Source organism: Sceloporus undulatus, chromosome 1 (assembly GCF_019175285.1).
Source record: "Sceloporus undulatus isolate JIND9_A2432 ecotype Alabama chromosome 1, SceUnd_v1.1, whole genome shotgun sequence".
Taxonomy (NCBI): domain Eukaryota; kingdom Metazoa; phylum Chordata; class Lepidosauria; order Squamata; family Phrynosomatidae; genus Sceloporus; species Sceloporus undulatus.
The window spans coordinates 180,932,295-180,959,892 of record NC_056522.1 but is presented as its reverse complement, the minus strand read 5'-3'; the positions used below and the strand labels follow the sequence as shown (position 1 = coordinate 180,959,892).

The 27,598-nt window shown below is 39.7% G+C and overlaps 2 protein-coding genes across 2 annotated transcripts in view; one reads left to right on the top strand and one right to left on the bottom strand.

The window, feature by feature from the left end:
* Positions 1–27,598, top strand: part of MACROD2 (mono-ADP ribosylhydrolase 2) — a 1,190,526-nt gene that overhangs the window by 882,330 nt on the left and 280,598 nt on the right. The gene's annotated exons all lie outside the window — the stretch shown is intronic.
* Positions 1–27,598, bottom strand: part of LOC121919668 (suppressor of hairless protein homolog) — a 107,842-nt gene that overhangs the window by 2,575 nt on the left and 77,669 nt on the right. Inside the window, 1 exon segment of the mRNA XM_042446499.1 lies at positions 636–1,730. Coding sequence (XP_042302433.1) covers positions 636–1,730 — 1,095 coding nt within the window.

Sequence of the window (27,598 nt, the reverse complement as noted above, 5' to 3'; positions counted from 1 at the left end):
TATATGCTACAGTAGATCAGATATACTGAGTAATTCCATAAACAGATTAATTTTTAAATATGTTTGCAATCTTTAAAGTTTCAGATGTTAATTAACTCCTTGGTGCAACCAAGCACACAGTGTAAAAACAATACACCAGTGAGAGAATTGATGCTGTGCCATTAATGTAATTCAAGCAATTACCAAAAGTAAGAAAAGGCTGAAAGGATAACTTTTTAAAAAAAGTATTCGCAGGTTAAGTAATACTCAAGTTTGATGCCTCATCACAGTTTATTAAGATATGACATCTGTTAAAATGGTCACGAAAATGGTACTTAAAATATATTACAAGTTGCAAAATAAAATAATGTTGTTGTGGTGCTGTGATTCAAGTTGTTTCAGACCGATGGAGACCTTAAGGCAGACCTGTCAGGGGGTTTTCTGGAGCTGAGACTCACGCAAGGTCACCCAGTGGGTTTCCATGGATGAGCAGGGAATCAAAACCTGATTTCCAAAGTCATACTTCAGTGCTCAAACCATCACACGATGCTGGATATCAAAATAATACCAGGTAGAAAAAAATCAAATATATTTTTGGAGGTAGAAATATTTTTAAAGAAAAGAAAAGCATAACAGAAGTGGAAATGCTCCTCCACTTGCTCTGCAACTGCCCTCCACACTCAACAGCCTTGTTGCTTGTGTTTGTTTCACTGGATGCCAGAAGACTTGAACTGGCACTGCAGTGGGGTCGAGGCCCTGGGTCTGGTGTATATGTAAAGGTAAGGCCAGTCGAGTAGATTAGGCCGTCATTGCGGACCAATGTGACAGGGACTTGGACTGGCTGACGGAATTCAGAAACGGCAGGAAGAACACACAACATGCTCTCTGCACATCTGTAGATGGTTTCCACTTCCACATCCCCAAATCAGAGACGTAAACTTGGAGTGAAGTTCTGCCCAGTCAGTACCACCATTGCTGCTTCCCCATCACCATTTAACTGCAGACTTTCCACAACTGGCGCAGGTGTTACTGGAGCATGGCCAGGTCCCATTCCCTCATGAAATGCATATTCTGCTTCATCAGTGCTAATGATAGTCCATGACGCTCCATCATTAATCAGGTCTTTATTTGGTTCTTCAGGGCTTGGAGTGGCTTGGAACTGGATAATGCACTCTTGGGAAAGGCACAAGTACATGCGTTCACTGTCTTTCAGGCAGAATGCACATTTATGGAGCTGGGACACTGGATCATTTGCATCTAGCAATGCAGTCTGTTTGTCCACTTTTCGAATTATCAGTCTTGGGAGTGTCATGCCAATAACTGAACAAACAAGTTTGACCGTCTGGCCATAATGAATGCAGCCATCGCGCACCTTGAATTTTTCTCCTTCAGGTTCCTCATCATCCAAGAGATGAATGTAAAATGCTCCCCATTGTTGTGAACTGGAGTGAAAGTTTCCTCCTTCCACATGTAAATATCTGGTAGTGACTGTTTCTGATCGAACTCTGATAAACAGTGCCACTTGCGACCCTGATGCAATGCATCGGTCTGCATCTTTCAGTGACTGTTTCTCTTCCGAAGGTTTGGAGATTACTTTGTTCTGCTTACTGAGGAAATCACCAATATCATTGCTATTGCCATAAAACATTTTCACCAATAACGTGAAGTGCTTTTGCTTGTTAGAGTCAGATATGGACAAGGTTTCAGCTGTGAAATAGTTCTTCGGGGAGCCTCCATCCGAAAGAGAGAGACTGGCATGGTAAATATTGGGTTGTTTGAAAGTTGACAGTTCACTCCATGTTTAAAATGCTTCTGTTACCCTTTGTTTTGCACAGTCCACATGCGTTACACTCAGGCAGTGTATCTGCCACAGGTGGAACCCTGCATTGATGTTACTGTCACATAAATGAATATAAGTCTCCAGGACCAGATGAACTACATCCAAGGGTATTAAAGAACTGGCAAATGTAATATTGGAGCTATTGGCAATAATCTTTGAGAACTCCTAGAGAACAGGAAAAATCCCAGCAGACTGGAGGAGGGCAAACGTTGTCCCCATCTTCAAAAAGGGGAAAAAAGAGGATCCCAACAATTATTGTCCAGTTAGTCTGACATCAATACCAGGAAAGATTCTAGAGCAGATCATTATACAGAGAGTCTGTGAACATCTAGAAAGCAATGCCATAATCACAAAAAGTCAACATGGGTTTCAGAGAAACAAGTCATGCCAGACAAATCTAATCTCTTTTTTTATATAAAAATACCAGCTTGGTAGATGAAGGGAATGCTGTGGATATAGTATATCTTGATTTCAGTAAGACCTTTGACAAGGTTCCCCATGACATTCTTGCAAACAAGCTTGTAAAATGCAGGCTAGACAAGGTAACTGTTACATGGATTTGTAATTGGTTGCCTGGATTTAGGGCAGAAAAATGAAATGCACAGATATAGAATGGGTGACACCTGGCTGAATGAAACTCTATGTGAAAGGGATCTGGGAGTCCAAGTAGACCACAAGTTGAACATGAGTCAACAGTGCAATGCGGCAGCTAAAAAGGCCAATGCAATTTTAGGCTGCATCAACAAAAGTATAGTGTCTAGATAAAGGGAAGTAACAGTGCCACTGTATTCTGCTCTGGTCAGGCCCCACCTGGAGTATTGTGTCCAGTTCTGGGCACCACAATTTAAAAAGGATGTTGAGAAACTGGAGTATCTCCAAAGGAGGGTGACTAAAATGGTGAAAGGTCTGGAAACCATGTCCTATGAGGAATGACTTAGGGAGCTAGGGATGTTTAGCCTGGAGAAGAGAAGGTTAAGGGGGGGGGATATGATAGCCCTGTTTAAATACTTGAAGGGGTGTCATATTGAGGAGGGAGCAGCTTGTTTTCTGCTGCTCCAGAGAACAGGACCTCGAACAATGGATGCAAACTACAGGAAAAGAGATTCCACCTCAACATTAGGAGGAACTTCCTGACAGTAAGGGCTGTTCAACAGTGGAATAAACTCCCTCAGAGTGTAGTGGAGTCTTGTTCCTTGGAGGTGTTTAAACAGAGGCTGGATAGCCATCTGTCGGGGATGCTTTGATTGAGAGTTCCTGCATGGCAGAATGGGGTTGTATTGGATGGCCCTTGTGGCCTCTTCCAACTCTGATTCTATGATTCTACACATGGAGCACACAGCCACCAACTAAGAGCTTGCTATCCTCCAACTCTACCCAGCGAAGCAACTCTCTCATTGTACCTCATCTTATGGTAGGGCCAGGCCAGAATCTCTTGCCAGATGTGTTCCGGAGAAAGCTGGAAAGCAGAATCAAAAAGTCAAATAAAATAAAATAAAATAAAATAAAATAAAATTCTTTCCAGAACCCAGCCTTTAAAACGCCCTTCCATTTTCTTTTTGCCTTATCTAGCCATTGACAGGCAATAGAGCAAGTAGGGCTGGCACCATCTAGAAAGGAGAAGCAAAGTTGTCTTTGTGACTATATAAATTCCCCAAACCAATGAGTCATTATTGTGGATGTACAGGATAAGAGCTAAAGCGTGAGAAAGTTGTTCTTGGACTGTAAGTCCCAGAATCCTCAAGCCAGTATGTCCACCAATTATGCAGTTTGTAGATCTGTTCTGATACAAGAACTTTTGAACAATGGAAAGGGGAGGAGAATAAACAGAACTTTTTCCTTTCCTTACTCCAAGTAAGTAAATGGAAGGAGGAAGTGTATGGGAGAAGAGAGGCTGGGAATGCTCCAGATTTTAATTTGGAATTTAATTTACTAATTTTGAGACTTGTCTATAGCACACCTGACCTTTTGAGCAAGCTTTCACTGTGAAGTTCTGATGCAAGCCCTACTCAGGCGAATGTGACTGGTATCCATCCTTCCAATTAGTACTTATGTTCCTTTCCAAAGCTGCTTAAAAACCAAACAAATGTATTTTAAAATACAGCATAGATCAGCATTCAAACAAAGGACAAGTATATTTAAGTTACAGGTTGAGTCTCCCAGCCCTATGAGGTTCTGAAGTGTTTTTGATTTTTTAAATTTTATTTTGGAATACCTGTATTTGCATATATGTACATAGTGGGATATCGTGGAAATGGACCCATGTCTAAACACAAAATTCATTTAGTTTCATATACACCTTACAAATAGCATGAAAGTCATTTTATATGATATTTAAATAACTTTATGCTTGAAACAAATTTTGTAGACATTGAACCATAAGAAAGCAAATATATCACTAGCTCAGCCACCTGTTAAAAATGTTGGTTTTGGACTATTTTGCATTTTGGAGTTCTGGATGAAGGAGACTGAACCTTTACTATATTTAGATTCCATATCTGACTCAAAGTTAATGAGATTTTTCACAGAGGGCAACTACTTTCTTGATGTACTGGAAGTCTACTTAGTGTGGATTGTTTAATGGAGGAATACACCTATGGCAAATTTTGGTGTTTGGTACCATGAGCAATAGCAATAGCAGCTTCATTTATATACCGCTTCATGCCACGTCAGCAGTCTCTAAGAGGTTTACAACTGTAAGCTAATTGCCCCCAACAAGCTGGGTACTTATTATAGCGATCTCATTATTTGGTATATCTGTTAGCCTCTCAGAACCATTGAGTATTTTAGCATATTTTGATCAAAAAGAGGGCTATAAGTTCTTACTTAAAAAGTAGCATTATTTCAAATGCTTTGTACTTAATTGCAATGATTGATATGCCTCCCCATGTCCAAGGCCCCTAGTACAGGGAAACTAATTTTAGGAAGAGAGTTCAGGCCTTTTCTCATTACTGTCCTGTATCCTGAGTAAGCTAAAAGAGCTAGTTGTAGTTTCTTCAGAGCCCATTGTGATTTCCTTTGCTCATGTAAGCTGAGAACAGCAAAAGGGATAATTGGGTCAGTAATTAAATGTCAGGCAAAGACTGTCTGGTGAAATTGGAAGTTAACCAGTTGTAAGAACATTTGAGACAGGAGAGCCACTATATCTAAAGTGATGCCAAACAGTAAGAATTTATATATTTTATTTTTTTTTTGGCCTGTAATATATCATCCTTATTTCCCTTATTATTTGGAGCATGACAGCAAAGATTCGTATTGTTTGGCCCATCTTCAGAACATATAGAAGCCTCTTCTACAATCACTTTGTAAAGTTCTTGGTAAAGTGCTCGGTTTTAAGTCCTACAAATAAACTGGACAACCAATATTGGTGTGTAATTTAAAACAACAACAACTATGAAATGCTCTAAGTGCAAACCACATGTTGGATTCACTGATAATCATGACTTCAGTCCCATTTATTTCATCTTTGGATGACTTACTTTACTTGGAAGTTACCCATTGTTCCATCTGAAGCCAAATCTGAGTTCCCGACTGTTTCTTTTTCTCATCTTACTGCTTCCATCCAGCAAGTATCTGCTGGAGAAAGAGCAGCATCAGATATGTCACCACTTTCTAATTTTCAAGTAGATTTCTAGTAAGAAATGCAAAGGATATAACGTGATGTTATGACATTTGACTAGCTTTGTCTGCTGTTCTTATATTCTTCTTATTTTGCTTTTGTCCCAACCTGCACCATAAAAAAGGTGTGAATACTTCATTTTACACATAATCCTGTTGTGCAGTGATTCCCAAACTCTGGCCTTCCAGGGATTTTGGACTTCAGTTCTCAGAATCCCAGAATGTTGGCCAAGATGTTCTGGGAAGTGAAGTACAACACACCTGGAGGACCAGTATTTGGGAATCACTGCGGTAGAGCAATGAATAGAATCTATGAGTTTTACTTGGTTCCAAAACACTGGTCCACAACTCCACTCAAGATGTCTGCAGAAAGGTTGCAGAACAATTGAGAATATATGTACAGTAGTTGGCCCAACAGTTCTTTTCTTTTCTCTTTTCTCTCCATCCTGTTGCTTCCTTCCCTGTTGAACTGAGTGGGAATGACAGTTGGCCCACCATATGAATGGATTTTTTATCCACAGATTGAAAATACCCCCCAAAATATAAATCCCGACAAGTAAACCTTGACTTTGCCATTTTATATAAGTGGCACTATTTCACTATGCCATTGTTTTTAACAGGACTTGAGCATCCATGGATTTTGGTATGTACAGTGGGTCCTGGAACCAAACTCCAGGGGATAACAAGGGCCCACTGTACCTCCCATTAGGAATAGGTAAACTAAACTGTTTAAGTTTCAGTTTCACATGTTTTAATTCCTTTGATAAGCCTGTTCCATCATGGTCCCCCCCCCCCATTAAAGTGGTGGTGTGGGTGCTGGGGGAAAATGCATGCAAATATTACGACACTAATTAGCTTAGCTTCAAAATGCTTAAAAGCATTACATGTAATATCTAAGCATAACTGTAGTCTTTGACCTGAAATGTCTCTTTCCCTTTTGTTCTATATTATAAGTAAATATTTATTTGATGTTGCCCAACTGTTTTGTCAAACATCGAAACAGAACTGCTCACATTGTTTCACTCAACAGCACCAAAGTTTATCTTCCATCCACTCCTCAGCTTCTTTAGGCAAAGCTGAAATTCTCAGTTTCTCTAAAGCCCCTAGAAAGGAACATTTTCCTCTTTTTAGTGTAATAAGTAAAACTTAACAAAAGTTTTTGTACACCAAAATCCCTCAGGAATATTAACTTTTTTACACCAATAATTTGAGATAAAAAATGTTCATTTAAATTCTTGAAGAGATTAAAGTGGTTTTTCTTCTTTAAAAAGAGATGATGTAGTGGAGTGAGATTGGTAATTCATTTTTATATGGAGTTCTGAATGTTAGCATACTGAAGAATTTAGATAAGTTCCTATTAGTGAGAGGATTTTTCAGCATATTTGAACATAACATAACAGTCATTATGGTCTGAGAGCATCACCAGCACTGGTGTAGTCAGTGCTGTACTGGAACCATGCTGGGTTTTAAATGTGAATGTTAAAAATATCATCAGTGATGAATTCCTCCCCTAAAATAAGTTCTGCTTCACCAGGATAAGGCATGATTGTCATCGTTGTCATCATCATCATGATCATCATCATGATCATCTTCCCCAATCCAGGACTCAGATAGAACTAAAACAAAAAAAGGCTTCATCTGTCTACAAAAGGATAATAGATGGTGGTGCCCCTGCCCCTGGTGTCATCTAGTGTGGGAAAGTAGGGCTCTGGGGGCAGCATGCTTGGCCTCTTTTGGGCTACCCCACCCTTCTCAGGAGCAGAAGGGTGGGACAGCATGGGGGGAGGGCTCGACCAGGTGTCACTTTTCTTGTGTGGTGCCAACCAGTGCAGACTGCACCCCCAACCTTTTCAACCCTAGTGACATCACTGATAGTAGGGAGAGAGCCAGTCTCATCTCTAATAAGGGAGTTCCAGAGCCTGAGAACTCGCTGCACTACCACCAGATGTACCTGTGAAGGTGATGGAACAGAGAGAAGCCCCACCCCATCCCAAGTTCTCAAAACATGGGAGAATACAGCCCTTCCAATAAGCTAGTTTTGAGTCATACAGACCTTTATAGGTAATCATCAGCACCATTTGAATTGTGCCAGGAAGCAAACTGGCATCTGGAGATACTGGAAAGAAAAAAAAGAAATTGAGCACTCCTTGTAGACCATCACAGTTAGCAATCTGTCTGAAGCTTTTGGGAATATCTAAAGTTTCCAAACGTTCTTCATCCCTACATAGAGTGCTTTACAATAATCCAACCAAAATGTAACCTTGCAAGGGATATGACACTCTGGCCAGATCTGATGTCTTCAGGAAAGAGCATAGCTGGTGCATGAACCTTATCTCTGCAAATGCATTCCTCGCAACCATTGAAACTTGAGCTTCCTGGCTCAGGATTGAATTCAGGAGTGCGTCCAAACTGCAAATCTGTGTTTTCATGGAGTGTGTAACCTCATCCAGCATAGACTGAGTCCATATTCCCTGATCTTTGTTTGCCCTCATTATTTTCTAGTCCATTACTGATGATAGGCACACACACATATGCAAAGTTTTTGTCTGTTATGGGGATAGTGAAAAACATTCTTAAAGGGCCTAGTCTGAATGCATTGGCCAAGCCAAGCATGCTGTTTTTGATGCTGGATTTAGGGCAGAATCCTGTTGTGGGTTTACCCTGGCATACTAGACAAGGAGCCATGGTGGTACAGATCACGAATTACTCATATCAAAAATAAGAGTAAGACTCAAGAAGAAAGCAAAACCAATGATTATACCAAAATATGATTTAAATAATAGCTCGACAAGGATACTAGTCCAAGAACCAGAGGAACTATGGTCTGAAGCCAGGGACATAATAAAAGAAGAATGCAGACAGACACTTTTAATAAATAATAAAAAAGTGTGTATGACAGAAAAAACACTACAAGCAATAATGAAAATAAAAATAAAAGGGAGATAGGAACAAACTAAGAATCATGAATGCAACAGTACAATGGCTTGTGTGGAAAGATAATGAAAATTACTACAATGACCAATGCAAAGAAATAGAAGACAGCAACAATAAGGGAAGAATGAGAGATCTATTTCACAGGATCTGGGAAATCAAAGGAAAATTCAAGCTAAAGACTGGGATGCTCTATGGCAATAAAAATAACAAAATTCTAGACCAGGAAGGAATCAAAATGATTTTGGATGCAATACACAGAAGAATTATACAAAAGGAATGACAAAATGTAGGACACATTGAAGGAAAAGCCATATGAAGATGAACCCCAAATTCTAAAAAGCAAGGTGGAAACTGCAATAAGAGAAATAACGAAAAACAAATCACCAGGAACAGATGATTTTCCAGTTGAACAGCTACAATCCACATTGACAGAGTCAACTCTAGTGCTAACCAACATATGTTAACAGATATGGAAAACAAAATGATGGCCAACCGATTGGAAGCAATCAATATACATCCCCAGCCACAAAAAGGTAGACACAAGAGACGGCAGCAGCTATAGGATCATAGCACTGATCTCCCATGCAAGCAACATCATGCTCAAAATTTTGCAACATAGGCTCCAACCATACATGAAGAAGGAACTCCCAGAAGTTCAAGTGGGATTCAGGAAAGGAAGGGGCACTAGGGACATTGCACACATATGGTGGCTAATGGAATGCACCAGGGAATTCAAAAAGAAAATCAGCATGTGCTTTATAGATTATAGCAAAGCCTTTGACTGCATGGATCATGAAAGGCTATGGAATGCCCTTAAAGACATGGGAGTGCTAACACATCTGATAGTCCTGATGAAGAATCTGTACTCACGACAAGAGGCTACTGTCAGAACAAAATAAGGAGAAACAGAATAGTTCCCAATTGGCAAAGGGTCAGACAAGGCTGTATCCTTTCACCCAAGAAAGTGCAAAGCAGGCTTAATGTTGAACATAAGGAAAATAAAAATAATGACCACAGAAGACCTTCACAAGTTCAACCTAGACAATGAAGAAATAAAAATAGCAAAATAATTCCCATACCTGGGATCAAACATTGATAGAACTGGGGATTTCAGTCAGGAAATCAGAAGAAGATTAAGAATGAGGAGGGTGGCTATGAAATGATTATAAAATGCAAAGATATACAACTGAGCACAAAAGTTAGAATCATATAAGCCATTGTGTCCCCTAATACCATATACGGATGTGAGAGCTGCACAGTTAAACAAGATGACAGGAAGAAAATCAATTAATTAGAGATGTGGTGCTGGAGAAGAGTGCTGAGGATCCTGTGGGGTTTTGTTTGTTTACACAATGTGTCTGGCAAATAGGACCTTGGCATTTCCTGACACAGTCCAACAGTGGTAAATGGCAGCTTCCATGCCAGTGAGGGCAGTGAATCTGCTCAGGTTTTTAGTGTGAACTTCCTAATCCCTACATTCGGCATTTTGGATAGCTCCTTTAAATCTCTGGTTAAAAATGTGGAGCAAAGTCACTGCCCCGCTAACATGGGAACCATTAGCTACCACTGCAATCTAGTTAAAACCTGCTGCCTTTATTGTAGATGCTATGCCTGTCAAAGGCAGTGTCATAACCTGTGCTGAGAGATTGATGAAATCTGCTTCTTCTTGATCTGTTAGTTCATGTGAGGTCATTTTTATTTTTCTGTAATGCAACCCCAGGAGATTAATTTTCCTCTCATTAGTTGGCTCTTTGTGTTCAGTTCATTTGTATTACCCTCATTTGATCAAGTTGAATTCTGTTTTATGTTTCTCTCGAAATATTAATGCTGCTAAAAAAAGACCTTCCTGCATTGTTGAGCAGTATATTAACAGAAGAAAGTACTGAATCCCACCCCTCAAATGTCACCCATAAGATTGTAGAAGCAAGGTGCTTGATTATGTATGACAGATCAAGTTGAATGGGGCAACACACTGAGGTTACTTTACATTTCTATTTCAAATGGGGAAAAAAAGAAAATGTGGATTCCATAGCTTGTTTATTAAAAGAACAAGTTTCTAATCAGGCTTTAGGCTTTGCTTGTAGGTGGTCTGCATGCCCTAAATCTGTGTTTGCAAGAATTTGGTTCTCTTGTTAGCAGCAACTGCATCCACCTTCCAATGATGAGTGTGTGTGCATGTAGAACTGGGATGGGAATTGGACCTCCCTCCAGATGTTGTTGAACTGCAGCTCCCAGAAACCCTAGCCTTCATAGCCAATAATGCAACAGTATTATTGAAAGGCTAAGAATTCCCACTTCTCAGGTAGAGCTTCTTTACATGGTATGCCTCTGTCATTCCAGGTTGCTCTGCCCTGAGTTGTCTGACATGTTGCAGTGCAAACCTCTTAACAAAGAGTCCAGCTACCCAAGTATGGGTTGTCAGTTCCACTGGGTTACTCCTGGCCAAAGTGCATACAAGGCTGGCTGGAACTAAACTATGACAGAGTCAGAGTACAAAGACAAGTGCTTGGAAGAAGTTGCATTCTCTGTTGCAAAATCCAGAAGGACCTTGTGCAGCTAACATTCCCAGACAGACTTTGTGTTAACATTCTTGTGTTGCAGTCCCCCCCTCCTCATGCACACACATACTCACACACATCAGCAAGGGAGTGTTGTGAACTGCTGTCAGGTCAACTTCAATTTGTGTTGAACCTATGAATGAGAGACCTCCAAGTCATCCTATAGTCAACAGCCCTCCCTCCTTTTCTCTTGCAGATACAAGGCCACAATTTCCTTGATTGAGTCTATCCACCTGTAATGCGGTCTTCCTCCTTTCCTACTGCCTTCCACCTTACAAAGCATTATTAAATTTTCTAGTGAGTCATGCCTTCTCATGATACGTCCAAAGTCCAACAGTTTCAGTTTAGTTATCTTGGCGTCTAGGGAGAGTGCAGGCTTGATATGCTCTAGGACTCATTTAGTTGTCTTTTTAGCAGTCCATGGTATCAGTAGAGCTCCTGTTCAATACCACATTTCAAATGAGTTTATTTTCTTCCTACCAGCTGCCCTCACTGTCAGGTTTCACAACTATGCAAAAAAAACAAAAAACAAACTGGAAGTACAATGGGATGGACAGTCCTATCTTTAGTATTCAGTGATATATTTTTACACCTTAGGATCTTGTCTAGCTCCTTCATAGCTGTCCTTCCAAGTCCATTGTCTTTCCTGACAGTATATTGGCTTCAGTTCAGTTCTTCTGGCTCCCAATCAGTTAGGTTTAATAGTGCAAATCTACTTTTTAAAAGGTAAAGGTAGTCCCTTGACATGAATGTCTAGTTGTAACCAACTGTAAGGGGTTGTGCTCATCTCTGTTATTAAGCCAAAGAGCCAGCATTGTCCAAAGATGAATCTGGTGATCATGTGGTTAGCATGACTGCACCGAACGCTGTTACTGGATGAGGTGCATTCCATTTGTATAGGTCCCCCCGCCCCCATTTTTAGCGGCATAGAAAATGTGCTTTACTTTATGCCATATAAAGTCTGTAGTGTAGAGTTAGGACCTGTCATGTTTCATTTTTACTGGCAATATATGCCATTGATCTTAACTTTGTTTGTACATTTATGTTAACCGAGTCCCCTTATTTTGGCAAATAAGTCCATTTAAGAACAAAGCTTGTTTTATCAAGGCTTGTTGTCATAATGTGAAATTTACTGCCAGCAATTTGTCTTTAACATTGCTCTCTTGAGACAGACAAATGCTGTTTTCTCATGTGGGTTTTTAAAAAAAATATCTTGTGTGCATTATCAGGAAAGAAAAGATGGATTACAAGATGTGTTTATGCAAAGGCTCATGGTCACAGTTAGAAGTGTATTTGTATGAATATATGAGACTTTGGAAGCATATCTTTTTCTGAGATGGGGCTAGAAGAGAAGATAGTAAAAAGGTAGGTTTCCAGAAACTGAAGGATAGCCCACTATTAAAGAAGTATTTTGACAGCTGCCTATCTTTGGATTTTGAATAAAACATCTGCTCATGTTTAATGTTTTTTAAAACCTAGTTCTATGCATGTATACAATACTGTAGCTTTGCCTTTAAAATGACAGTGGTTTGGAGGAAAAGATACATTAATCTTCCCTTTCAGCTGGAAAGTGTGAATGTAGATCAGCTCCCTAAAGCAAACTGTCAGGTTTAAAGCTGACATAGTAGGGTATTTGTGTTCAGGTATTCTGGATGACAGTGGACAGAGCCAATTAGTTTTGTTTGCCAGGGTCGGAGATGCACTTGGGCTACTGTGCCTCAAACAACATCTGCACTTCCCATATGACAAGTCTCTCTCCTTTTTTTTAATGTAAGGGTAGTTTTAAACCCAGTTTTCAGTTTGGTTCAAGGGTCTGCTGTTAAAAAGAAAAAACCAGGGATTCCATTAGCCGGCTTTTGGCCCCACCTAAAGTAGTTCTTTGAATACTGGTCAAATAAAACCTTGTTTTTAAAAGACCAACTATATTCGTCAGAAATCTGCTTATTTTCCAGATAAGCTTCTTCTTTTTTAATGAAACAGACCAAAATGTAGTTTCCCACCTTTGATCATAATAGTAAATAGAACAAATGGCCTTTCCCCTTTGATCGTATTGCCCAGATCATAAATAAAAGGGACAAAGAAGCTAAGTTATAAAGCATCAAACCAGGATAAAACATGGTACCTTGTTTTGGTAAACTACTTGTCTTTTCTAGTGGCCCTAATGTGTCATTATCACAGCAAGATAAATAGCAGGATCACTGCAGATCTATCTGTTGGCTTTTACTTTTACCCTCCCTTGGGTCAATTATTCACTTACACCAAATTCTAGTTGTGGCCTGCTGATTTCAGGTTGCAATTCAGTGCCATTAAATTCCATAGGTCCAAAATGCACTGCAGAAATAATCCAGTTTGAGACCGCTTTAACTGTCCTGGTTCAATGCTAGGAAATCCTGGGAAGTGTAGTTTTGTGAGACATTTAACCTTCCCTGTCAGAGAGCTGCGGCGCCACAACAAACTGCAGTTCCCAGGATTCCTTAACACTGTGCCAGGGCAGTTAAAGTAGTCTCAAACTGGATTATTACTCCAGTGTGTTTTGGACCATAGTTTTCCTACAGAGAAGCAAAGGATTGTGACTTCATCTTCAATTGATCTCTATAAATAATAAGGGTATGTTTTGTCATGTGCACACTCACTTGCGTTAGGAGCAGTCAGTTTAAAAAATTAGACTAAATCCAAGATTAGATTTACATAGACTAGACCCACTGAAATGAATGGAACAAATAACTTTTTGTTGCGTGCCTTCCAGTCATTTTGACTTATGTCAATCCTAAACTGAGCCTACCGTGGAGTTACCTTGGCCAGATGTGTTCAGAGAGGGCTCTGAGGCTTAGAGAGTATGACTTGCCCAAGATCACCCAGTGGATTTTAATGGCTGAGCTGGGATTCCAATCCTGATCTCCAAAGTTGTAATTGAATGCTCAGTCCGCTACACCATGCTGGCTGTCACAAATAACTTACATCATATTTATTTCAATGGATCTGTACTAGGGAGGACTCTTGGATTTAGGTAAATAACATAGAATATTGCAGTTTGATGGGTTCTCCAGATCCCTGTTCCATGATAGAATTTTCAAAAACATGTCCAGGACACAGCTGTCTTCGCAGATTGACCCAAGTAATCAAGAAAATGGAAAATCGCCATGTGAAAATCCATGATTCAGTTGTACATGGCCTGAAAATCCATGATTCAGTTGTACATGGTGTTAAAACCTCCATGTTTTTGAACAGTTACTTTTTGAAATTCATTGCTATCTGGTGATTCAGGTCACAGGTAAAGCAATGGATGGAGTGAGTGGATTGTGTAGATACTTTTGAACTAGCATACATGATATGAACAGATGTCTGTCTGGCACAGAAATGCCCACATGTATGCAACTGGTGGAATTAAGAAACTTTTCTCTATATTTCTTGGCTGAAAATTCTAATCTGAAATCTCACCAAGTGCAAATAGCACCACTGCTGTATGTTTATGAACCAGTTAAAGGTTACTTGGGAGGTGTAAAGTTTATGCGAATGAAAGAGAAAGTTAGAATGGGAAACATTTCCCTCCCAAATGTTTTCTGTTTAACTTTTAATAAGTTTTATGATGAAAATATATCCTCTGATTAATGCAGAAGACATTTTTAAAAGATGCAGCCCTTCTGTTTGCTTAGGATTTGTTGTGACCTATGTAGTCTTGTCCAAAGCCTGGGAGCAATAATGCATTGCACTTGTGAGGGAAATGTACTGTGGATGATAATATTGGCATGCTTTAGCTGGGAGTTCTATCTTAAGTCAGCAAAAACGGATTGAATCTACTAAATGAATGCAGCCAACTGAGCCAAGCAAAAGTATTACTGGAATGGATTTGGACATAGTCTGTTGGCTAAACAATCTTACTATCTAGAATTTAACTGAGATGGTATTAGCGCTTTCTGGGTTATGTGTAATTTAAAGAAATCGCCTTAACTTTGATAGTCTCCCATGTTAAGGAATGAATCTCTTTAAAGGTTTCATATGAGGTCTCTTGCTTCTGTGTTGCCTTTGTTACTGAAAAATGTAGTTAGAATTGTAGTGAAACGGGGCCCCATTTGTACTATGCTACAGACGAGCACTATATTCCACTTTAACTGCCATGGTAACATCCAATGGAGCTCCTTCCCTGGCTGGGGTTCAAAGGCCCCTAACCTTAAGTCCACAACCCAGGATACTGTAGGACTAAACTGTGGCACTGAAATGGGAATTATAGTGCTGCGACTGTGGTGTGAATGAGTCCCAAAATAGTGAATTGTAGTGAAACAGGATGGAGAAGGTAAGATCTTTGAAAATAGAGGTTACATCCAAAGGACATCCAAAGGCATTGAGATTCCAGATAGATGACTTGAAGAGATATAAATATGTAGCTGCGTATTTACTGACAATACACACCAGCCAAGGCAAAAATGAGAAATTAAGTGTTAATCACATTGTTCATTTGCTCCACGGAATATAATCAGTAAATGTATGAAAGAGACACACTTGATTGATGGATGAGGTCAATTTTCGTTAATATTTAGGAAAACCATGTATCACAATGAGAAACAGCGATCCCATGTACCATTTACCATGGGCCCCCTCAATCCCTCAGAGCTGACTTATGAGAGGGTGCCAGGTATTTGTGGTAGTTTCCCATTCCACAAATGGGTTGGTCACAGTTCTGTGGATCCAAGCTACTATTTTCCAGGGTAAATTATTTAATAAGATTATTTTAGATAAAGTTTCCCTGGTTGGGCACATTTGTAATGGAAAAGATTGTGGATGCTACCACCCTGAAGAATTAATGCAGTTTGACATTCCTTTAACTGTCATGGCTCAGTCTTATGGAATTCTGGAATTTATAGTTTGTTGTAACACGAGAGCTCTCTGACAAAGAAGGCTAAATGCAATTGGCCCTCTCCTTTTGCAACTTTGACTTTTGTTGATTTGATTATTCACTGATTTGATTAATATGTTCTCTCTAGGAATCTGCAGGTCCTTCAGCTTGATTCTATGGTCGACGTCCACCCTATGTTGCCTGGAGGACCTAGAGATTCCTAGAGATAACACTTCTTTGTAGGTCCTCAGTGCAATTCTCTGGTCAACATCTGGCAGATGTTGATCACAGAATGGTGCTGGGGGACCTAGAGATTCCTAGAGAGGTGATCTCTCTGGTAAAAAAAAAAGTGTTATTTTTTTAATTTGTGGTTTTTCCATTTCTATGAGGAGCCTGTGCCCCTAACCCCAGAAAATGTGGATGGTCCACTGTATCTCACAAGACTACAGATCCCAAAATTCCATAGCATTGAGCCATGATAGTTAAAGTGGTGTCAAGTTATGTTAATTCTGCAGTGTAGATGCAGCCTCTCTTATATTTGTGTCATAATGTTGCCAATTATTTCTTTTTTCCCACTACACTCAGCTATTAATGCTGCTTATTAAGCCTCTGATAAATTTGTTATCATGGGAATCACTAGATGAATAAGTTGAATCAAGCTCAGGCTGCTGAGATGACAGCAATATTGAGGCAAATGAGTAAACTACCATATGTTGACGAGTCTGGAAATCATACCCTCCAACATTTCACACATGGAAAACAGAGATGCATGTAACTGAGCAACATCAGTGTGGATGAGAGGGCAAAAGGCATAAATCAGGAAGAACACACAAGCTAGGAGAGGCTGCAGAAGTCTTCTGTTGTCTGAGCCTACTGGGAAGGGTAAGATTCCACCACCTAGTCTCCTCTGCCACTGCTCAATGGGTGCAAACTAACTTTGCATTTTGAACTCAGTGTACACCAAGTGAAGTAAGCTGGGCAAAGGGGGGAAACAGGAGGAGGAGAAATAAACTGGGACATTTTAAAAGCAGCAGAAAAAGTAGGATAACAGAGGATTAACTGGAACTGTCCCTGTCAAATGAAGACAGTGGAAGATATAGGAAGCTACTGGGAGTGGGGGAAGCTAGCTAGGGAGCCCTGATGGCGCAATGGTTAAATGCTGGTACTGCAGCCATGCACAGCCACAAGGTTGTGAGTTCGATCCCAGGCAGGGCTCCAGGGTGCACTCAGCCTTGCATCCTTACTAAGGTGCTTTACAGACCGCCCAAAAAGGGCGGTCTTCTGGCGCCGTCATTTGCTGTGCGGAGGAGCCCCAGCGACCAAACCGCGCGGCTCCTTCGCGCAGCAAAAAGAAGACGTAAAAAGCAGCTTCTTTTTGTGGTGTGGCATCACAAAGCGCCAATGGTGCACTCATGGCATCATTTCCACCGTGCGACGTGCAGACGCTAGGCGTCCGCGATGTCAAAATGGCGGTGCCCATGTAGAATGGGTGCTGCCATTTTGTATGCGCCGAGCACGTACTAGGGTTAGGGGCGTCCAGAAAAGACACCCCTTTCTAACCCTAGTACATGCGCAGCACGTACTTTTTGCCCGTCTGTAACGGGCCATAGGTCACTGAAATTAGTCCCCAGCTTGTTGGGGGCTAGTAGTTTACACACTGTAAACTGCTTAAGGAGTGCTTAAGTGCACTGATAAGCGGTATAGAGATGTACTCGCTATTGCTATTGCTAGCAGGAAGAGCTGAGTGTGGCCACCACTTAGATATGAGAGACAGCATGGAAGTTGCACACACCTACAGGGGATATGTGAAACAGGAGGGCACTGTTGAAGCTAAATATTTTAGTGATTTATGGAAAGGAATTCAGAAACATCTCCAGCACTGACTTTATGCTGGTTCTTACACACGGATACCCCAGTTTTCCACATCAACCACCCCTATTTTCTGCTCTGCCATGCATTCCAGCATCAGATATCTGGAATTCCACATTATCCTCACATCCTGTATCACATGGGGATGAGACACCCAAACACTATTTAACTAGAAAATTATAAAATAGAATACAATTCAAACTATTATCAATATTATTACAGGGTGACCAGATGTTATAACCACAATGGAAGACAAGGCACCACAAAATGGTGCATCTTGGAGAAAAATGTAGGATATTACAATATAAAAGCTAAAAACACTAATGTAAATGTAAATTCATGCTTCTTAGTCATGGTCAAAATAGAGGACATTTTGGAATTCCTCCTGGACAGAAAGTTGACATGGACATGTCTTGGAAAAAGAGGACATCTGGTCACCCATTATTATTATTATTATTATTATTACAATCTTGATTTATATACTTTCCTTTCTTCAATTAAAACATTAATTTACAAAAGTAAAAAAGCAATTAAACTTTCACTTTAAAAAAACCCCATGATTAAAAATAGCTAAAACACTAAAAACACTTAAGACCTAATGATAAAAGACGATATCTGTACATCTGTGGAAGCCACAATTCTTTAGGATTTTACAGAGTGCTTTTCATTGCCATCCAAATTGCATTGCCCAGTTTCAAGTCAAAAGGTTGAAATTCTAAATGGGAAGCTTCATATCTCATTGGAAAATCATGATAAATACTTCAAAGTTTTATTGAGTGTTTTTGGCTCTTCGTCAAATTGCAGTGGGTAGGTTTTAAGTCAAAATTTGAAACTGAGAGCTCCCTAAAAACAAAAGAGGAGCAGCCATAACTCATTCGGAGATGTGGACCAGTATATGGGACAGGTCTGCTAAGATTTCTCAGAGAGGGAGAAAAACAGCTATCACACTGCTACTAAAATACGTTCAATTTAAAAGGGTATGTAAGAGACCCCATTGATTCCTCTACAGATATAAGGTAGAGAATAAAGCAGTGTCATGTACAACTCAGCTAGAAAACCAAAAATGGCTTCCTAGAGGGCCCTAAGGTGGCCAATAAGGCCTTCATGGGCCACATGCAATTGGTGAACTGTACAATTTCCATCTCTCCACTGAGATAACATCAAAGTTTCTTGGTGAGACAAGCTTAAGGAATGGCAAGGAGCCAGGCTACCTCTAAGGATATTTATGCACACACATAAAAGGGATTATGCTAAATAGACTATATGCCTCACCACCAGTACTCTGGAGTCCTCAGCCTCTCCTAATGAACATCTTGACCGTTATTCGATCTATACCTGATATTCAGAGAGATATCTGAAAACCATTTTGGTAGCAGATGGCAGTTCATGTCAACATGTTTGTTTGTGAGTCAGCATGTTTACTTCTTCAACACAGTCCTTCATCCTTTGCAGAAAGTAGTGTGCAAATAATGTATTCATCACAGACAACAGAAAAATTAGTCTATAATTTGTTGTGTCTATCTTTTCATTTTCTTATATATTGGAACCACAGTTCCTTTGTTCTTTTATCTGTTTCAAGTTTTTAAAGCTTCCATGAATCCTAGGGGTGGGGAAAAGGTGGTCATAATTACAGTTATGTAACAACATTATCATAGTTACAGTTATGATGCTGATTTTGTTGCTTGTGTCATATATTTTCTGACTTTATAATGTCCATTTGGGGGGGGCAGTTTGGGTTACATCATAGTTATGTTGAAATTGTCATTTTTCAAAACAATATGTGCACATATGTGCATGCACACATATTTACTTTTAGTATGTTATGGGGACCCACCTTCATAGGATATTCAATCCAAGTGAATTAGAAATATTGATCTAAGTAATCAGTGCATCTGAAATAGATTGCAATCTATCAAAATGCATGGCATGTATATGAGCAACTTACACTGAGCCCTACCCAATTTTAATTGTTTAAACGTTTATAGTGGTAACCTTTACCCAACATGTTCGGCATAATCACTTGTCGACATCAGAAGACAATAAAAGTTTATACAACAGAGTGAAATAATAAGTGTGAAAGTAATCTTAACAGAATCGATGTATGAATAACGGCAGCCATCCATTATCCAGGCCAGTCAATTATTTATCTCATTGGAAAAATAGAGCCAATTCCCCAGTCAGTCTCTCGGTGAACATTACTGCCATAGGCATCTGTAGTCTGCCATTTTAAAAGTGCATTTGAAAAGACCTGCTAATTAGCCATTTAATTACACGTCCAGGCTTAGAGGGTGCATTTGCTTTTGTAAGCAGTTATTTATCTTTCCTAATGCTTTTGTTTCTGCTTTCAACAAATTAAATTACAGAGAGATTTAATTTTGGGCTAATTAAGCATGAACACAACAGAAGCCATGTGAGGCAATCGAAAACAATGTATCCAGTCGTACAAGTAATATTCCTGGGAGGACAATATTAGATTTAGTCATATCAAGCTGCATAGGTTGAGACAGTCAGAACGGCACAAAATGTGTAGCATGCTAGAGTGGCTGCCAAAATCAGAAAAACAAATTCCCGTTGCATTGAGGTTCCATCAGTCTTGACCCCCCCCCCCTTTCAATTGAGAAATGTTGTAGAATCTGCTTTCAGCCGTTTCACTTCCATTTTGTATTTGCATCAAGAGCATGTAACAGGCATAATAAGAATGGAAAACCACATCCATATTATAAAGTATGATAGCTATGTACATTTCTGCTTGCCAGCAAGTCAAGACTGACTGAGTTCAGCAAAAGCATACTTTCAAGAAAACAAGACAGTCATTCTATGTGACAGACTAATTTTGTCTGGGCAAAATTGTCCTCGTTTAAAAATAAAAACAAAGAAGAATTCTTGGTTTGAATTCAGATGCTGCTCTGGCTATGTTCGAACTGAGGCAACACTATAAATAAATAAAATGGGGGTCATGAGAGGCAGCACTATGGGAAATAAGTACTCTCAATGATCTTGTGTGGTTAACTTTCCTGTGGATGTATCAGCACTTGTTACTAACCACTAATAGATAACTAATTCCTTGTAAAGTGTGGGAGAAAAAAAAAGTGATGGGAGAAAGGAATCTAATGGATGAATTTCAGCATCAGCTTTTTCTGATATCAGTCCATTTCTTCAGAAGCACTGGTGGAGTGATATTAAAGCCATAGCTCTTTAATCACAGTTGCACCGTTGAATAGAAATATATTATGAAACAGAAAGATACAGATAGTGACCTTTGCCAGAAAGATGTGTGAAAGATGCTAAGGGGCTTTCAGTTAGCTGCTAGTTGCTGTGTGCCTTCAATAGGTTTCCATGGCTGAGGGGATCCTGATCGATTGAGCCTGTGATGGTAAAAGAACTGAGAGAAAGCTTTTCCCCATAGATTGTAGAACTCTTGCAAGTTCATATGGGAGATAAGGTCTTTATCAGTATAGGGTTTTATAGATCTTGATCGGCACTTTGAATTGTGTCCAGAAACAAACCAGTAGCCAATGAAGATGTCTCACCAAGGAAGCTATTTGTTGTTGTTTTCAACTGCCCTTGGGTTCTGTTCTGATCAATGTATGATCGAAGGAACAGGAACTCTTACTATTTAAATTTCCTCATTGTCTAAACTGAGTTTATGGAGCTCAGCAGTAAGCTTGCCTTTGCACTTTCTTATTTGACCTTCCTTAGTAGTTGTTCCCAGACTATGGTATTTTCTGCTAGTGGTACAGTGCCATCTGTATATCTTAGATTGTTGATATTTCTACCTCCTGTCTTCAGTCCTCCTTCTTCTGTGTGCAAGCTGCCTCTTCATATAGGTTGAACAAGTAGGGTGATAGAATGCCTCCTTTCCAGACTTCTTTGCCAATTGAGAACCATATGCTGTTCTTATTGTGGCTTCTTGTCTTAAGGTTAGATTTCTCATAAGAAAAATAAAATGTAGTGGCACTCCTGTGTCTTTAAGATCTTTCCATAGTTTTTCATGATATGCAGTCAAATATTTTCTATAGTCTATAAAGCACATACTGATCCCCCCCCTGGAATTCCTTGGCACACTCTTTTAGCCATTGTATGTTTGCAAAGTGGTCCCTAATGCCTCTTCCTTTTCTGAACCTCACCTGCACCTCTGGAATTTCTCTCTCCCTTTAACTGGCCCTGGTCATTATTCTGACCACTGCAATTTGAACATGCTGAAGTTTCTAGACAGTTTCCAAAGGAAGCCCATGTAGACTGTGTTGCTGGGTTTTGCCCCCTGTCCTTTTGTAGGTGTAGGTGTTGAAGTAATAGCAAAATGGACAGAGCCTGTTCTGTACCAAAGTCCAGTGACTTTTTAAATTAGGGAAATGGGAGAACAAATGCATTAAAATGTGGTTGTAATGTAATTGGCTGTTCTTTTTTTCCCTTGGCATGTATAACTAGAACAAATTAATTTTCAAAATAAACTTGAAAAATTAGCTTGAAAGTAACCAACCCTATCCCGATCCCTATCCCTACAAGATTAATTCATGACAAGACATTTCAAGATATTTTCTAGTCCCCCATGCTGTGAATATCTATCCCTAAGGAAGTTTATGAAGATAAAACACAATCCAGAGTGCTTTGCATTGAGAATTCTTCTCTAAAGAAGTCTTAATTCCTTTGACTCTGATTCTTCTCCATTATTAATAAGGTACTCTAATCTGGGTTTGAATTATCAATAAAGTATGATTGTTAATTTCAAGTCTATGAAAGTCCTAACATGCCTCTGAGGAAGCAGGCTCAAGTCTATGAAAGCTAATGTTACCAACCTCTCTCTTTCATTTAGTCTTAAAGGTGCTGCAAGATCCCTTGGCATACTCATTTGAAATGTGGTGCTGGAGCAGAGTTCTGGGAATAACATGGCCTGATAAAAAGGCAAAACAAATGAGTTCTGGAGCAAATGAGGCCTGAACTATATCCCAGAGAAGTCAAGATGACTAAACTGAGGATGTCTTACGTTGGCCATATCATGAGAAGACATGATGCACTAGAAAATACAATAATGCTTGGTAAGGTAGAAGGCAGTAGGAAAAGAGGAAGGCTGCATTCCAGATGAATAGATTCAATCAAAGAAACCACAGCCATGAGTCTGCAAAAGCTGAGCAGGGCTGTTGATGACTTGCAGGTCTCTCATTCATAGGGTTGCCATGGATTGAAGTTGATTCAATGGCAGTTAAGAACAGCAATGTTATAAATTGAGTTTGAGACTTTCTCTATGTAAAAGATACACTATATTACCAAGCTACAAACCTTTCCCTCCAGCACTGCATGAGCTATTTATTTTTTGAAAACTTTTAATATCATTATTATATCAAATCCACCCTTAATAAACAGCAATCCTACTTGCAACTGAGTCCACTGCATGCTTCCTTAGGCAACTAGATAACCAAGTTCCTATCTTAAGGCATAAACATTCTCAGCGTTCACCTGCATACGTTACCTCATTTGCACTATGAAAGTATTTCGGGTCATTTTATGTGTTATGGTGTGTTTACAATGTATTTCTCTCCGAAAAAAACAGCCTTTAGCTTTTTTCAGACTCTCTTACTGTGGGCAATATCAATTCAAATATAGGCTGTTTGTGAAATGTTATTGCTGAGCAGCAATGAGGTTCCGAGCAGCTACCATGAGTGTTTTATGCCATCTTTATGATGGGTTTCAAGCCAACTCAGACTTACATCTTGGGCTGGGAGGGTGGAAATCACAAATATAGAAGACTTTTTATATTACAAAACCAAAGATATAAGTTTTGTGGAGTACAGGATTACTTAATTTAAATATTAATAATAACGGATCTCTGTCCTCCAGGACTGGACAGGAGCCAGTGTGGTGTAGTGGTTTGGGTCTTAGACTACGACTCTGAGGACTCAGGTTCAGTTCCCTAGTTCAGCCACAAAACCCACTGGATGACCTTAAGCAAGTCATATGCTCTCAGCCTGAGGGGAAAGCAATGACAAACCTTCTCTGAACAAATTTTGCCAAGACAATCCTGTGATAGGTTCACCTTAGGGTTGCCATAGGCCGGGAACAATTTGAAGGCACACAACAACAACAACAGTCCTCCAGGCAAGAATATTACACAAAAAATTATTGGGGAGATCTTGCCCTCTTTGTACATTAAACCTTATTTGGTAGGCCATTTTCTATGGAGATGCTGTTGGAGCAGCAGCTCTGAAATTTCTGCTAGGTCACTTCAATATTACCATTTGAATACAATCCCAAGTATTCTTTCGTGGCTTTAAACTGCTTTTAATAGCTTATTGTTTTCACTGTTCTTTTATTTCATTTTCAGAATTATTCATCATATGTTACCTTCATTTTTTTTTCATCAGGAAGATGATAACTGGCTTTTATAAGCATATGTGTTCCTTTTCACTTACTGTCCTGAGAGAAGAAAGCCAACGTACTTTATGTATGTGCATGAAAATAGCTAAGTGTTACAAAATGCCTCATCCTTCATCCGAATGAAGACAGAAGAACTTTGGATTATACCAGTGGTGGGAATCATGCAATGTTGTTGGACTGCAGCTCCCTGCAACTCTGTCCAAACTAGCTAATGGCTAGGAATGCTGGGTTCTGCAATCCAACATCTGGAGGAGTGTGTGAAATTTGCTTGTGTAGACTGTAAGTAGCAGTAGGGAAAAATCTATCTATTCATTTCCAAGTTTTTAAAAAAAACATTTACTGACAGTTGAGAACCCCTGTCAGAAAGAATGACAGAATCTTATGAATCCTATGAAATTTTCTCCTGACAGCCAGTGTCCCAAAGTGTTGTACAGAAATTATTCTGCTGGGGAAAAAAAACAAAGTTTCTTGTGCAACCCCTATCCCTGTTTTCTGCATAGTTAAATGGGTTTCCTGCATATGCACACACACACGCACGCAAAGTGGTTTTCTCCACAGAATAAATTCTGCACAACACCTTGGGACATTCAAATACAATGTTATGGGGAGTGTTTAATTTCTTCCACAGCAGGAAGAAAACTACTTTAATTATTCATCATCCCATATGAGGATAGTCAGTGAAATAGTCAGTGATTTACATTCATACTATACAGATTGCATAATACAGTTATTTTCTCTCTTGTTGCATCTCACCATCAGCAAAAGAAGAATATGCACATACTAGTCTTAGCATCTAATTAATGGAAAGTCTCAGTCATCCTCACCTTAAGATCTCCTGTGCTAACAAATAAACCATTTACAGTGGGCCCTTGGTATCTGGTGGGATTTGGTTCCAGGACCCCCCATGGATACCAAAATCTGTGGATACCCGAGTCCACTTAAGTACAGTGGCACAGTAAGATTGTGTCCCTTGTATAAAATGGCAAAATCAAGGTTTGCTTTTTGGAATTTATATATTTTAAAAATATTTGTAAATCATGGATGTTTGAATCCATGGATATGGAGAGATGACTATACTGAATGTCACCAGCCATAATAAGTTGTTTGATAATTTTTGGCTGAAAATTCGAGTGTGTATAATGTGAAATTTGTAATATTGTGAAACAATACTAGACTCTCTCACATTCATTATGAAGCAAAGAAATGTAGATATGTCACCTTGAAATTTAATGGAATTTACATCAATCATGTATTATGCTCGCAGAATTGGAGACTGTATGACACTAATTGACAGAAATCTGGAATATTAATAATCGAATATTCTCTATTAACAATATTTAGGAAAGAAAGAGGTTGGAAGTGTACAGTCCCCCAGCATTTTCAGTATTGCCTATGCAAGATAAGGCAGGTGGAAGTTGCAGTTCAACAACATCTGAAGCACCAGATGATTCCCATTCCTGCTTTACAGGCCACCCTAGTAACTTCGAGAGGAAAGCAGTGGTGGTGACAAGCATGTTCAATTCATGGGATATATTTCAGCATGTGGAGATTCAGGACATGTCGCCTCCCACATTCCCCATGTGTGCCAGGAATAAATGAGATTGTTATGGAGTTAGTTTCAGGAACTATCATCCTTTCCACCATTGGTAAGCTGTGTCTCTGTATCAATGAAGAACCTGCTGGTCTGGCTCTGCCCAGGACTGATGTTAGCTCCATGTGGGCAAAAAACTGTATAAAATGATTCCTATCTCAGTAGACTTTTGAGCAGCAACATCTGATTGAAGTCTGGTTTGCCTTGTGTTTCTTGCTCTTCTCTTGTTGTGCTCCTTACCTTCCCCTCTCATCCTTAAGGTCCATTCATTTGAACTCCTTGTTTCTGGCTCCTGAATCATTTCAGGCTGCTACTGATAGAGGATTTCTACACCTGGCTGAATTGTCACTCAAACGTGGAGGAAATGTGCGTGTCTGGAAGCCAGGCATGCTTCCTCAACTGTCATGCAGTCGTCACTCTCTCTTAGCATCCCTGAATCGTTCCGGGGAGCGTATTTCCTATGAACGCAAACTTTGTGATAATAGGAAATCCACTCCCCTTGAGGCAATTCAGAGACACTAGAGGGAGCAACGTTTCCATGCCAATTGAGGAAGCGTGCCTGGCTTTCAGACATGCATGCTTCTTCCACCTATCAGGGAAGTTTGAGCAATGAAGATTCAGCCATGTATTGAAATCTTCATAGTCCATAGTCCAGCCCTGACAGCTGGGCAAGAGACAGGGCGCTAAAGGAAATATAGCACCATGGGAAATATGTTGAAAAGTGAGGAGCCAAGGAAACAGCAAGTAATGGAAGCCAAAATTAGCAGAAACAAGGACTCAAAGGAAAATGAACCAAAAATGCTATAAATGGCCCTGTAGATGGGATGAATGTCAATCATTATCAGGAAGAAAGTGGGCAGGTAATGGAGATGTAAAGGGCTATGAGCCAGAAAGAACCAAATTGTTATTAGGTAGGGGTGATACCTAGATTCTGACAGAGCTTTGACAACTGGATGGGAATTTTGCAGCTCTGCCAAAGCTGTAGGACTGTAGCTCCCAGCAAACCTAGCCAACACAGCCAGTGGTGAGGAATGTTTGGGGTTACAATTGAAGGGCATCTGAAGGGCCATACTCTGGTTTTATGAGTTGTATTAAGAAAGACCTGCTAGTTCTCACTTCTGAGTGACATCGGTATCTAATTTGGTTGGATCCAGCATAAATAAATAAATAAAAGCTTTATTTTTAGCCCGCCTTTCCTGGGATCAAGGCAGGTCACAACAGCCAAAAACACGATACAATCAATATACAAAAAATTAAAATACAAAAAATACAAAATCTCACAATATCTTACAACAGTTAAAATCCAGTTAAAATTTTTTCCAAATAGCACAAGATTACAAGAACAATGAGGAGAGCATGACCTATCAGACATTAGTTTAAAAATCAGTAGTGAATAAAAGTTGTACAGAAGCACAAATAGCATTTGCAAACAAAACAAAAAGGGAAGAATGTGTACTGACATTCTTTGTTTATCGATTTTGGTGAAAGGAGCATTTTTCAAGTCTCTCTGATGGGTAATGATGGACTGTGGATATAATAAATAATAATAATAAAAATTTTATTTATATCCCGCCCTTCCTATGATCAGGGCGGCTTACATCAAGGTTAAAAACAGCAATCCACAAATACAACAAGATTAAAATACAAAAACATTAAACCAAAACAGACAAAAAAAACCCATAGCCCAACCTCTTGGCCACGGAAGAGGAGGGAGGCCCGCAGGATTTTATTCGGGGAATGCCTGTTGAAACAGGAAGGTTTTCAAGTCCTTCCTGAATTGGGCCAGGGTGGTGGACGAGCGGAGCTCAGTGGGCAGAGTATTCCAAAGGGCTGGGGCAGCTGTGGAGAATGTCCTCCGTGTGGTGGAGGCTAACCTAGCCCCAGGCACCTTCAGTAACTGCTGCCCAGATGTTCTGAGGGTGCGAGGCGGAATGTACGGGGAGAGGCGGTCCTTTAGGTATCCTGGGCCCAAGCCATTTAGGGCTTTATAGGTAATCACCAACACCTTA